A 13,776-nucleotide genomic window follows, 5' to 3' on the forward strand; every position below is an offset into this window, starting at 1 on the left:
TAGGCCTACGAGCAGTTTATTGTAGTACTTTGACCTTTGATGCATGAGAAGGACTGACTCAAATACTTATATATAATGAATGAATCTGTACAAAAGAATGGCGACAATAAAGAGGAAAATAATAAGAGATGCCCTGTGACTGGCGAACATTATTCTTTACAGTGACTGGAGACACTGCGCAATAGCGTCATCACGTCAGCCACGCCCACAGCGGGAACAAGAGGCGTCAGCGCGTAAGCCCCGCCCCTACAGGGGGGACACGATTGACGTCATCAGAATGACGGGCGTGAGGGAGCGTCCTCAGAGGCCGCGGATTTGATTGACAGGAGGTTAAAGTCTATTCAACCAATGGCCACTTAGGATTCTGTTTTGTGGGCGTTATTTCCTGTAGTGTTTTGCATGTCATTTTTTTGTCTTCTAAATTGCTTCTGTGTGTATATGTTAGATGGAAGACCGGAGACGAGGTAAGTAAATTGTAATTGAATTTAGCTGTAACACGTCTTACACGTTACTTTCAGATGAACAATACGGCTACAGTGTTTAAAATGGCTGCAACCTCATTATTAGACAGAAGTAAATCAATGAGTGTTAGCCTAAGCTGTGCTGCGGGATATTCTGCGTCTGCTGTGGCGTGAAATGATCCAGATACACGCAAACATGAGCTGCTGTCTGCAGAAACGAACCAATTGATCTTTATCTCTTCTAGTCAATGCGTTTTTACTGGTTGATTCGCGCTAATGTTGACACCGAAGCTAATATAAGTCCCAAGTTGTATTAGTAGTGCACTCATTTTACTGCTCACACTGTAACTTGACAGCAACTGTCAGCTAGAGGTAATAAACTGACAGGAATACTTTGAATGCGAATTAAATTGCGGATAAATGGTGCAGTGCGTCTGCCGAACATTAAAAAGTTCTGTTTATTCTCTGTAGGCAGTAACGGGTTTTAACGGATTCAACGGACTTTACATCTCGTAATACAGATGGAACCCTAATGGAATGATGCAGGGTTCCCGCGCATGCAGTTCAAATTTACCCGCTGGATTTTAGACTTCTGTTCTGTCAGCTGCTGTGGATGAACCGGACCCGGTGGCGGTCAGCTGGACATGGCCAGCTCACACCGGGCTGATCTGTCCCAGGCCTGGGACAATTACATGGACTGTCGTGCACAGGGCGCAGATCTGCAGGTAAGCGCTAGTAGACGACACACTTTGTATGTGGGCTTTGCTTGAAAAGATGGGTTAAAGGGTTAGTTCGCCCAAAAATGAAGTTGGTGTCATTAACTCCTCACCCTAATGTCGTTCCACACCCGTAAGACCTCCGTTCATCTTCACACACAGATTAAGTTATTTTATATTTAGTCCGAGAGCGTATGCAAGTGTATGCACACTATACTGTCCATGTCCAGAAAGGAAATAAAAACATCACAGTAGTCCATATGAGACATCAGTGGGTTAATTAGAGTCTCTTGAAGCATCCAAAATACATTTTGGTCCAAAAATTACAAACACTACGACTTTATTCAGCATTGTCTTCTCTTCCGCGTTTGTTTTCAACCCTCAAATAAAGATTAAAACGGTTATGAATCAGCCTATTGATTCATTGATTTATGCTAATGTCAGCTATTTGACACGCGATCCTAATCATGAATCAATACGCTGATTTATAACCGTTTGAATCTTTATTTGAGGATTGAAAACGAACACGGAAGAGAAGACAATGCTGAATAAAGTCGTAGTTTTTGTCATTTTTGGACCCAAATGTATTTTGGATGCTTCAAGAGACTCTAATTAACCCACTGATGTCTCATATGGACTACTGTGATGATGTTTTTATTCCCTTTCTGGACATGGACAGTATAGTGTGCATACACTTGCATACGCTCTCGGACTAGGCTTAATGCACTTTGTGTCTGGGCTATCTATCTTTTTGAGATGTGTTTTTACAGACTTTCTTCTCACTGACCCAACATGAGACAAATGAGAACGGGTCTTTATGTTGTGATGGTTGTTTTTTTGGTCAGGGATCGAGCCTCCCAGAGCTTGAGGTTTAAAGTGTGTGATTTCTTCAATCTTTCATTGGTCAGACAGATAGCCTTCACCAGACTGTGGGCGACTGTTCAGGGTCTTCTTGTCTTGATATTTAAACAAGCGTGTGGGTGTGTTTTTTTGTTCACGTGTGTTTGTGGTCGTGTCATCGTGTGCTTTACACTTATAGTTTGCTGCTGCATGGTTTCCCCAGATGACAGTTCCTGTCAACGGCAAGCGCTACACAGTGTGAAGACTCTCTCTCTCTCTCTCTCTCTCTCTCTCTCTCTCTCTCTCTCTCTCTCTCTCTCTCTCTCTCGTGATGCTGTTTCTATTAATTTTTCCAGTTGGTTTTGAATGATTTATTGTCACATCAGGTAAACTGCTCTTTTATGTTTGTATGATGGAGTTGGCCTTATTGAGGTTACTAAAACGAACTAAACTCTATGCATATAGCAGACCTACACTTACTCAGGGCTGTACGGTAGCCTTTCTGCACGTAGCACTGGTGCTACAGAGGTTGAATGTTTTGTACCTCAGGTCAGCACAATAGTAGCACAAGTATAAAACGTACGTTACATATCATAAAACAACCACAAGTAGCACAGCTCGTCACTTAAACAGGCTGGCGAAAGGACTGACGTCTCTCTTACAGGGAGCGCAAAATCCAACCCTTAACAAGAACTTTTCAGACAAATATTTTCTCTCTTTGCCCAAAATGTCTAATGCTATTTCTTGTATAAAACATACGTTACATATCATAAAACAACCACCACCACAGAATGCTATTTCATGCATTCTGCTTTTTTTGCACTGTTAAAGAGTTGATTCTCATGATGAACATGGACATTTCAAAAGACAAGTTGGACGTATGACAGAGTATTTCTGTGCAAATACACTTCTTCAGGATTTTTTTTTATTTTTAGTATGGCCCTGTATGACATTATAAAGAGCGGGATTGCTTGTATGGGTACTTCTCCTGGATGAGCACACACACACACACACACACACACACCAAACCAGAGCGACAGCAAGAGCGTGTCCATCAGTGAGCTTAGTTTGGGTTGTGGTGCTGGCATTGTGTTTTTAGACACGAGATCAACTATGTCACTAAAGAAGTGTTTCTTTGTGCTGCATCAAATGTGTGTGTTTTGTTGGCAATCGGTGCATAAATGCATATCATTTGAACAACATTAACATATAGTCAATCGAGAGTTTAATTAGGGATAATGCCATGTTGTATTGTGTGTGTGTGTGTGTGTGTGTGTGTGTGTGTGTGTGTGTGTGTGTGTGTGTTCGTAACTCATTAGCTCCACTCTCTTCTTGTCTCCATGGACTCGGCTGTTTTCAGAAAGATTCGGCGCAGTGTATCTGTCCTTTATAAATATGATAAACTAAAGACTCTTGGGATATATAAAGAGGATCAACACTACTCTATAGATATTTAAGATTAACATAAGACTGGCAGAAACTGTGTGTGTTATGGACCCTTAAACATTGTCTTTTTTGTTTCTATAGCCCAATAGTCTAAACAACATCCATTTACAATTCAACCTCACAACAACATTGAACTGAAGTGAAATTCAATTTAAAGGAGATCTACATTTCTCATTTTCATTCATGGAGATAACATGAAAAATGTGCCACGCAAAGTGGACGATTTCTGCAACCTGTGGGTAAACAATCACTTTTAAAATGAAAATGGCATGAAATGACCATTATAACCCGTGGATGGCTGCAGAGGACCACTCATTTGCCGTAATTATTTTCACTGATTATTAAACACTATTATAGAAAATTTTAGTATTTTTATTGTTCTAAAGTATGACCACAGATGCAAATGAGCTATCTAGCTAACTCTATCATTTGTGTTGTGTTTGTTCCCTTTTAAATAAATTAAATAAATGATGACAAGAACAGGAAAAGTCACCAAGTCTCATGCCATTTAGATTAAGGAAACTTTTTTCCCCATTAAACCCAGACCCCAACAGCCTAGAAGGGTTAATTATTTAACTACTGTAATTATTTGATACCAATGCAAAATAAATTAACAATTGATTTATAAATTGTACCACGTTGTGCTGTTGTATCCATCACAAAGACAGTTTTTTTCGTACAGACCTGCCTACACTTACTATTAGTACTGTATAAAGCATGTATATTATGCACACAACGTGCATTTTCTCTAGTATAGACTATTTATCAATTTTTGTAGGATACAACCACAGCACACTCCATTAGATACTGTATCCCACAATGCAATACTTGTGTGCAACACAGTCTGAAACATAAACCATAAGAAAAAAAAAAGTTTTGTATAATATGAGCATAATAATTTTTACTTTAAATCCTCAAACTGTAAAATCATTAAAAAATATTTTGAAAGTGATCAAAACAATATGGTGATAGTGTTATTGCAATGGTGTGGCCATCCCTGTTGTCAATTAAAATTATTTTTACATTTTTTTAGTTAGTGTTCTTAGTGTGAACAAGCCCTTCAATGTGAAACTTCAGGTTTGAATCATGTCGAGTATGCTGTGAAAATGTATTGGTGAAACTAACCACACTCGTTTCCATCGCAGCGCTGGCTGTTATGTCTTTGGAAGAGGCTTTCGACACTTCAGTGTTGCTTTAAATCAGTTGAGGTTTGCATGCGATGTTTCTGTGATGAGATTTGATAGCGGGGATGTCGTTCACTAACAGGATGCCCGCTCGTCTCACTTCTTGTTGCTTTTCATGTCTACACGAATAGCGCTTCACTTCAGTTCTCCACACACTGCTCTGATCGATTGTGGGTAAGTCAGTCATTTAATATATTTTGGTGGTTCAAAGGTTTCATGTGAAGAGTCCTGATGGAAATACACAGTCTTGTATACTCTTGTGTATCGAGCGCAGATGCAGTCGCTGAGCTTTGATTGAGAATTCTCTGGTTGTTTAATCCTAAAGTCTGTCCATCAGTCGTCACAAATGACATCGAGATACACTCTTCCCAATGAGCTTTAAACGAGCAATTCGACCAAAAATGAAAGTTGTCATTTACTCACCCTTTTTTTTACAGGGCTTGACGCTTAATTTTTTCCCATTGACTTGTGGTCCCAAGTTGAAAAATGAGGGGCACATTTCGAAACTTTAAGGGTGCACCTAACTAGTTCTGCATAAATATATATGTGTGTGTGTGTGTGTGTGTATATATATATATATATATATATATATATATATATATATATATATATATATATATATATATATAACACGCATTGTAACACTGTAACAGATTTTGCCACTCTAGGGTTATTTTAGTATCAATGAGATGCTATATTTGTCTGGCTGTCACTAGACCAAGCTCAATTTAAAATTGAACATTGGTCTGGGGAGTCTGCTCAACTGTGATCAACGAGCTTTATTCAAATGACTCTGTATGCAATTGGATAGTCCTTCAACCAATCAGACCACAAGAGGCGTGATCAACAGGCAAGGACCCTTCACTTCCAAGGGGGTAATCTAGCTCTCTGAAAGCGTTCCACCCATAGGGGCGGCCATTGCTAACCAAGCCATCACCTGCTGTTAGCATCCCATTGACTCCCATTCATTTTTGAGTCACTTTGACAGTGAATAACTTTACATCAGAGGCGTTTAAAGACTCCATTTGTCCATTGTTTATTTCTAAAGAAACACGACAATGTATAAAAGGCTCCATTACCTTGTATCTTACACTATCGCCCCGCAGAAGCTGTTTTTGTAAAAATAGGCTAACGATTGCGTCATAACCAACGCGACTCTGACACACAGTTGAGAAATTACCGTATAGATAGGAGGAGACGCTCAGAGGCAATCTTCACTGTCTATGAGGCAGTCGGGGGGACGTGGAGATATAAAGTCTGATAAAGTCAAGGGGGAAGAATGGGGAGAAGCCGATAGTGAGCCAAAAGCAACGGGAGAAACATTTAAACAACGTGATTCAGATTTCACTTTCCACAACTACTAGAAGACCTACAGCTGTCAGACAGGAGGCTCACGCCACATCTACGTCCTCAAGCTCAGTCTGAGTCTGCGCAGTTCGCTCAGCCATCAGGAAGTGAGTGCCTCTAATTGACCTCATTTCCGCCGTTGAAGTCTATGGGGTTGCTCTGTCCATTTCTTTTACTGTCTATGATCGCTTCTCTATCCGTCATCGTGTTAAACCCTCCAATAGCGCGCCAGGTGGATAAGCCAGTCTGTGATTGGTTCTGTGATAAGTGTAACAGAAGCAGTATGTAAATGAATGTACAGGTTTCCAGACTGAGTTGCCGAGTGAAATCAAATCGCCGGCAGATCAAGCTAGGTTTACCCAGTCTAATGCTATATAGCTTTTTATGGCATCCGTACTAAACTGTACTGAACTGTATGGCTCACGTACTAAACTGCATTTTTTAATCGTTTGCGTGCTGGAGGTAATCGATTATCTCATCCAGTGCAGAATGATGTTAACATTTAAGATAGTACTATCAAAGAGTCTAAAGAGGAAAGTTAACAGCGAAAATAGGGCATACAAAGAAGAATGGGAAAAAGACATTTGTGCATGCCTCCTACCTGGTAATGCGAATGCAAAAGCTGGTGTGTCTAATCTGCAACCAAGTTGTCACTGTTTGTAAAGAATTTAAAATCAGACGGCGCCACGAGACAATGCATGGCACATTTTTTGCTGGTTGTCTTGTCAATATTTTTTGATAAAAAGGAAGCTGAATTTGAGTTGTTACTGTTCACATGTGTTGTGCTGAGGCCCCGTGATATAGGCAAACATTTCAATGGTTCACTGTCAAATAAAACATTTTTTACGCTGGTAAAACGTTGTCATATTTTTTTTGAAGGCAAAATCACTTAAGACAAATTTGACTGTAAGTGAATGTTGATATACCTAGCAGGGCTCGACATTAACACTTGTCCGCTTGTCCGGGACAAGTGGGTTTTTTGAAGGGACAAGTGAAAGAGAATTTTACTTGCCCGACCGACGGACAAGAGCCTGATTAAAACAAAAAAATAACTAGCGAATCACAAAAATGCACGAAGGTTTGTGCATTAATTTAGTGTAAGTCGGGATCGATAGTGGATGACAATATATAATGAACTGACGATAAAAAGGTTGCGCTGTTGACGCTCGTGCAGCCTCTCGAGGAGAAATTACAACACAAGCATTTAAGCTGTTTCCTGAATACCATCACGACTAAAAATGATTTCATATGACAGCTCCATAAACAATTAATTAACATTCACTAACATTCACTTAACATCACTTACATTTTAGATGCAATATTGAGTGTTTTATTCTATTTTAGCGGCGAAAATCATTCATTTGCAGAGCTGTTCGCATCCCACAGCAACAAGTGTTACTGAACGATTCAGTGTTTGAATGAATCGTTTGAATGAACGACTCAATGACTCACTCATTAAGACGGCCACCTGCTGCCATCTACTGGAGGTTTAGTTTCATGTAAAAAATGTTTCTTTCCAAAATTTCGTTTTTGTCTATTCAAAACTACAAATCTCTAAACATTATTTAACGCAGTTATTATTTTTCAGTGTAAATTACATTTGGGTAGTCATAGACTTTGGGACATGACTTTTGGGAAGTTCACACGTCCTGACCGGCAGTGAAACTCATCACACGTCCTGACCGGCAGTGAAGCAGCATCTCAGTTCATCAGAGTTAAACAGAAACACAAGTTCTTGCATCAACTGATCAATCTTATCAGCTCTTTCTCTGAAACGGCACCAGTCAAATGTTCAGTAACAGCAAATTCTTTTGGATACCTACCAGGTGTTCAAAACACATAGTTTTGTGTTTTATATTGTGTATTAGGGCTGTGCAATATATCGAAATATCGCAAATGTACACATTGCAATATGCATATTCCAATGGCTCGCGATATCTGAATGATTTTAATAGGCTACTTCAACATAGTGAAAAGTGTACATTTTAGGTCACATATCGGGCAGAGAATAGACTGGGCACACGACTGTTACTTATGTGACTTGCTTGACGTTAAAAAGAGTTATTAAATGCAGTAATTTACGAAAAACAATAACTGGCAGTATCGCGCTGTTTGAGACGCACCGAAACGTGAACAATGGTACACAAATGTTGGCTAAAACACTGCTGGTCACTTTCAGAAGTTGTAGCGATGCTTTGTTTTCCCAGAAAGAATGTGAAACACAAATGGTTTCATTTTCAGTTTTAAAATAATTTTAATATAATTGAAATAGATTTTACACACTAATTGCAATATTGTATCGCATATCAAATATTGCTTTATTGAACAAGATATCGCATCGCATTTTTCTTCAATATCGCACAGCCCTATTGTGTATGTTTCCGGCTAACTCGCGTTATCACTGTCTTACTGAAACACTTCTGCTCATTATCTGGGGGCCACAACTGTGTGTATTAATGCAGATTGTCTCTAGTTCGTACTACTGTGAGTAAAGCTAAAGGATGGAGCAAGATTTGTTTTGCAAACGTTTATGCTCCATAATACAGTTCCCGCATGTGCACTAGCCTAGAAATCTAGACGCACCCTAGCGGCAGCAAATTTAATCTGCCCGCGAGTGTCGTCTAGCAACTCTCAAAACCCTTCTGAGCTGTAATCGCCTAACTCTTGCCGGGCCAATCACATCGTGTATAGAGTCGGTGAGCGGGGCCATAATGACGACGGCCAAGCTGCGTTTGCGTGCTTCTAGTAAACACAGAAACTGGCGAACGGCGGTCTTTCGAATCAGCTCTGACCGCAACTCTGGAAGACTTGGAGTTGAGCTTTTCTCTGAGAAAAGAACAAAGAACGGCACTGAAGTCATTCTTAAAAAGGGAAGATGTGTTCGGAGTTTAGCCGACCGGATACAGCGAATGTTTAATCTATCAACGAGCTCTGCTTCACCTTCGTTGCTCTGGGTGGTTGTAGCGCTATCCTATCGCATGCAGAGGGAGTTTGAAAGACAACCATTTATCCGCCCCTCAGATTGAGCTGTCAGTGGTGAGTTTCCAGACCAAACATCTTGATGTGGGTCTGGCTTGTCAGGCTACATGTGCACTGCAATAAATCAGAAATTCACACATGGGTTTGTTGATGGACGTACTCTTCCTAATGCTGATGGTGAGGAATTACAGTTGAAACTTCTCAAACTGAGTAGCATCACTGAGAAACTCATGCTCAAATCGTCCTTGTGATGGAGGTTCGGGTTGAATAACTAGTTCTTCCAATGTTTCATCATCGGACTCGCGCTCGGATTGATATGGTAAAATCAACGGCATTTCTATCTTACAGTGTGTACAATCGCTGAGGACTGAGAGCCTCCGGAGCTGAAGTTCAGGTATGGTAATGGCGTTAACTTCCAACACACGCTGTAAGCAGTAAACCAATCACAACACACTGGGCTATCTGACCATTCAGAGCAGAGTAGACCAATGACAATACACTAGGCCATCTGGCCAATCAGAGCAGATTAGACTAATCACAACACACTGGGCCATGTGACCAATCAGAGCAGAGTAGACCAATCACAACACACTGGGCCATGTGACCAATCAGAGCAGAGTAGACCAATCACAACACACTGGGCCATGTGACCAATCAGAGCAGAGTAGACCAATCACAACACACTGGGCCATGTGACCAATCAGAGCAGAGTAGACCAATCACAACACACTGGGCCATCTGACCAATCAGGTCAATCTGACTAATTTAGAGAGACTGATTGCTCTGTGGGGTCGTTTGAGAATCATTGAACTCTGTGGTGATGTGGAGTTTATATTATGAGAAAGTGAAAGAGACATTAGGAAAACAACATTAGGAATCTTTAAAATTACATAATAGTGGCACTTTACCGATTACTCAGGAAGCTCTAATCTGCAGTGCTAAACATGCGAGTTCATTCTTAAAAGTGCCTCAGAGATCTGCCACATGCATTTCTAAATCACATTTTAAGCAATCGTTTGGTTCAACATCCTGTGCTTCTGCTTTAGTAAACGTCTCTCCTCTCCGCCGACGCACCACTCTCTGCCAGATTGCTCATTTTGCTCAGTGGATAGTTAATTGACTCTGCGCTTGAATAATTCATCTCTGTCTCCGGTGAGTCACGTTTCCAGCGCTGTGTTTCTGGCTCTGATGTGATGGATGCACGTTGCATCTGATGTACAGTTACTGATGTTTACTAGTCAACTAGCGCTCTAGAAAAGTCTTATTGATGGCTCAATGTGTACTTTATAAAGTTCTTTATAGTGGGAAAAAAGTTCTTTAGATTTGGATAAAATGTTCTTCGTACTAAGAAAAAAAGGGTTATGGCCCAAAAGTAGGTTTTAATTTTTCTTGATGACATTTTTATTTCTGGTTAAAAAAAAAATTTGGACTCCATTTTAATGGTTAAATTCAATGTATTGTAATAAAAAGGCATGTCTAATTAATTTAACTAATTAAACAACTATTTATTAAAAGTTACAAAATAAAACTATATAAAACTATAAAAACTATTTATTAAAAATTAACAAAAATTACATGTTTAGAGCCCAATGAAATATGTTTTTTTATTTTATTTTTAAAAATTCTGTTTTAATTTTTCTAAATTTTTTTCCCTGCCATTCAATTTTTTTTCCTAATTAATTGAAATTATAAAACTTGCACAAAACAAGCGTCACAGAGACAGTAAAAAAAAAAAAAAAAAAAAATATATATATATATATATATATATATATGTATATATATATATACTTTTTTCCTTCTTTAAATTCCTTTTTTAAATTATTATTATTATTATTTTTTTTTTTAATTCTGTGCTGTCTGTTTTAAGATTTCTGGATTCCAATATAATGGTTTAATTACATTTTAATAATCAAAAAGCATGTCTAATTAATTAGATTCATAAAAACAACAATTTATTATTTTTTATAATTTTTTCCCCCATAAATTATGGTGTGTATACATTTTTCTGGCAATCAAATTAAGGCATAAAGCATTCATTTAATTTATCTTTTAATCATATGAAATTGTTATATTAGTGTGTTAGTATTATTATTACATTGAGACAGCTAAATTCGTCTGTACAACACAAATATATATTTTTGTCACAATTAAACCATACTTTTATTTTGATGGGTTGTCGTGGCGACCTCTGAGTTGTTATGGCTGGATTGCACGATTCTGTCCATTTTTTTCCCGCATCACTGGAATCATACACTGTAAAAAATTATTTAGAAAAAAAGTTACCTGGTTGCCTTAAAATTTTGAGTTCATTGAAATTAAAATTTTAAGTTAATACAATGAACATTTTTTGAGATTTGACAACCTTTATTAAAAGATTATTAAAAGATTTTGTCAGCATATTGGGTAATTATGTGTGTGTTATTTCTAATGATGCAGTGAAACATGCCAAATTGTGCTATTTTCATGATTTATCACATTTTTTATGTGGTTCAGATACAAAAATATTTTGAGTTTCTATTTATTAAACTAATTTCCTTCATTGTATCAACTCAAAATTTTAATTTCAATAAACTCAAAATTTTAAGGCAACCAGGTTACTTACTTTTTTAAGTTAAACCAACAAAAACCACCACAAATTTTTTACAGTGTAGGGCCCTAGTTCTGTCAAATCATAGGGTTTTTTTGCTGTGAAAACCCCATTTTTGGAAGCTTTTATAAGAGTGTATTTAAATAATTTAATAACATGATTAGTTTCCACTCTCCAAATGAACTCAGGCCATATCAAATATCTACATTATCAGGTTTATTTGAACACAAATCGACTTCACTTTATTTTAATGCATGATTCAAAATATATGTGACAAGTTTGCTGTATAAGGCAATGTCACACAGCCTCACCTGTGGTCAGAGGAACTGATTGTGGTACGACTACGCCACACTGTTTGTACTGTAGCTTCTCACATGCGTGTAAGTGTTCGACTGGTGACTCTGAGCCGTTCTCACTTCTGCATTTTACCATCCTGGTTCTCGGTAGAATTTAGAGCTTCGAATTCTCTCATGCTGCACATCATAAAAAGCAAAGACCAAATTAGATCAGTCACAATTATGACTGGAAAAAACATTACACAACGGTCACGCTCTCGCTTCTCATCACGCGGCACAAATGAACTGGATTTAGAGATGCGCCGACCTTGAGAAGTAGAGGATGAAGAAAGGACATTTTCACCAACTTCACAGATCACTGGGTTCTTGTTAGAACAAAAATATGTCACAGATCTGTTAAAAGTAATGCATTAAAAAATATTGCATTATTCCCTGAAAGAGTAACGGACCCACTTTATACTAGATGGCCTTAACTACTATGCATAACATTTAAATTAATCATTTCATAATTATTTTGTATGGAGTGCTTCACTATGGCATTAATTCTTAACCAGATGCATGTAACATAACTAAGACGCGCCAGTGATTTATAATTAATTAAGTTTTAAATATGGATATGTTCCTTACACAAACGCATGGCTTCTCTTCTGAAGGCTTTTATTAACCCCCTAGAGCCGCATGGAGCAGTTTTATGATGGATGGATGCACTTTGTTTGGGCTTCAAAATCTCAGGTACCAGTCAATGCCATTGTAAAGCTTAATAGAGCCAGGATATTTATTAAAGGTCCTGTTCTTTATCTTTCAAACTTTAGTTAGTGTGTAATGTTGCTGTTAGAGCATAAATAATACCTGTAAAATTATATGAGCTGCCAAGCGAGATATTTTATTTAACAGAAGTTCCCTTTCAAAGCCTTCAGTGAACGGCCGGTTTGGACTACAGCTCTGCACTTCCTTCAGGAGTGACGTCACTAGAACCGTTTGTTGACGAACCCTCCGCCCACAAGAACACGCAAAATAGGGGGCGTGGTCTCGTTGCTCTCCCACGTGGGTGGTAAGAGGCGGGACCTTTCCGGGCAAAGTGCGCTAAGCTGCTGTCCAATCACAACACGGGAAGCGCTGGCCCAATCAGAACTCGTTACGTGTTTCTGAAGGAGGGACTTCATAGAACAATAATGAAAAATACTGTGTTTTTTTACACGCGAAACATGAACTCATGTTATATTGCACACTGTAAACATAATCAAAGCTTCGAAAACACGCGAAGAACGGGACCTTTAATATAACTCTGATTGTGTTTGACTTAAAGAAAAAACTTGTATACATCTAGGATGGAAATTATGATATAATTTTTATTTTTGAATTGAACTAACACTTTAGTAACAAACAAGCAAACCAAAAACAAAAAACTTCTATTTTAGCAAATGTTAAGGTCGTTTCACACCAAAAAATGAAATGAATAAGCCAAGAATGAAGCGAATAAATCATGCTATTGGACGTAGTTAGACGCTTGAACATTTTCAGTTTACTCGCTTAATTTGCACGCGACAGTCACAACAGACGCAAATTTGCGTCATGGAAGGTTCTTCTGCCAGACGGCTCGTCTCGTGAAAAGGCCGATATGGATTTTTTTAATATACGGCGGAGAAGCTCAATTTACCAGCTTTAATTAGCCTAGACCCTAGAGTCTCTATAGGGTGTTTTCAGGGTGATTGGAATCGTGCTTTATTGTCAGACCTCCTCACTCAGTTTCTTCTTAGCAAGATCCTTTTTATCCCTGTTCCTATAAAGTACGAGGATGTATCGTACAGCTCCGGGTATTGTCCACATTGTTGTCAATAGTGATCGACCAATATTGATTTTTTTTTTTAATTAGCGATAATTTGCATGTTTATGTGCCGACAGCCAATATATAGAACCGAT

The 13,776-nt window shown here is 38.4% G+C and overlaps 1 protein-coding gene across 4 annotated transcripts in view; it reads left to right on the forward strand.

Annotated features, from left to right (window-relative positions):
• Nucleotides 1-392: 392 nt before the first annotated feature.
• lyst (lysosomal trafficking regulator) overlaps nt 393-13,776 on the forward strand; it is a 133,127-nt gene continuing 119,743 nt past the window's right edge. For 2 of the 4 annotated variants that reach the window (XM_067422034.1, XM_067422035.1), the window contains exons 1-2: nt 393-464; nt 933-1,186. In XM_067422034.1, coding sequence (XP_067278135.1) covers nt 1,106-1,186 — 81 coding nt within the window. In that variant the 5' untranslated portion in view covers nt 393-464; nt 933-1,105. Of the gene's footprint in view, nt 465-932; nt 1,187-4,805; nt 4,822-10,053; nt 10,126-13,776 lie in introns of those variants that run through there. The other 2 variants (XM_067422037.1, XM_067422036.1) reach the window with 2 other exon arrangements.

This window comes from Pseudorasbora parva, chromosome 17 (assembly GCF_024679245.1).
Source record: "Pseudorasbora parva isolate DD20220531a chromosome 17, ASM2467924v1, whole genome shotgun sequence".
Lineage (NCBI taxonomy): Eukaryota > Metazoa > Chordata > Actinopteri > Cypriniformes > Gobionidae > Pseudorasbora > Pseudorasbora parva.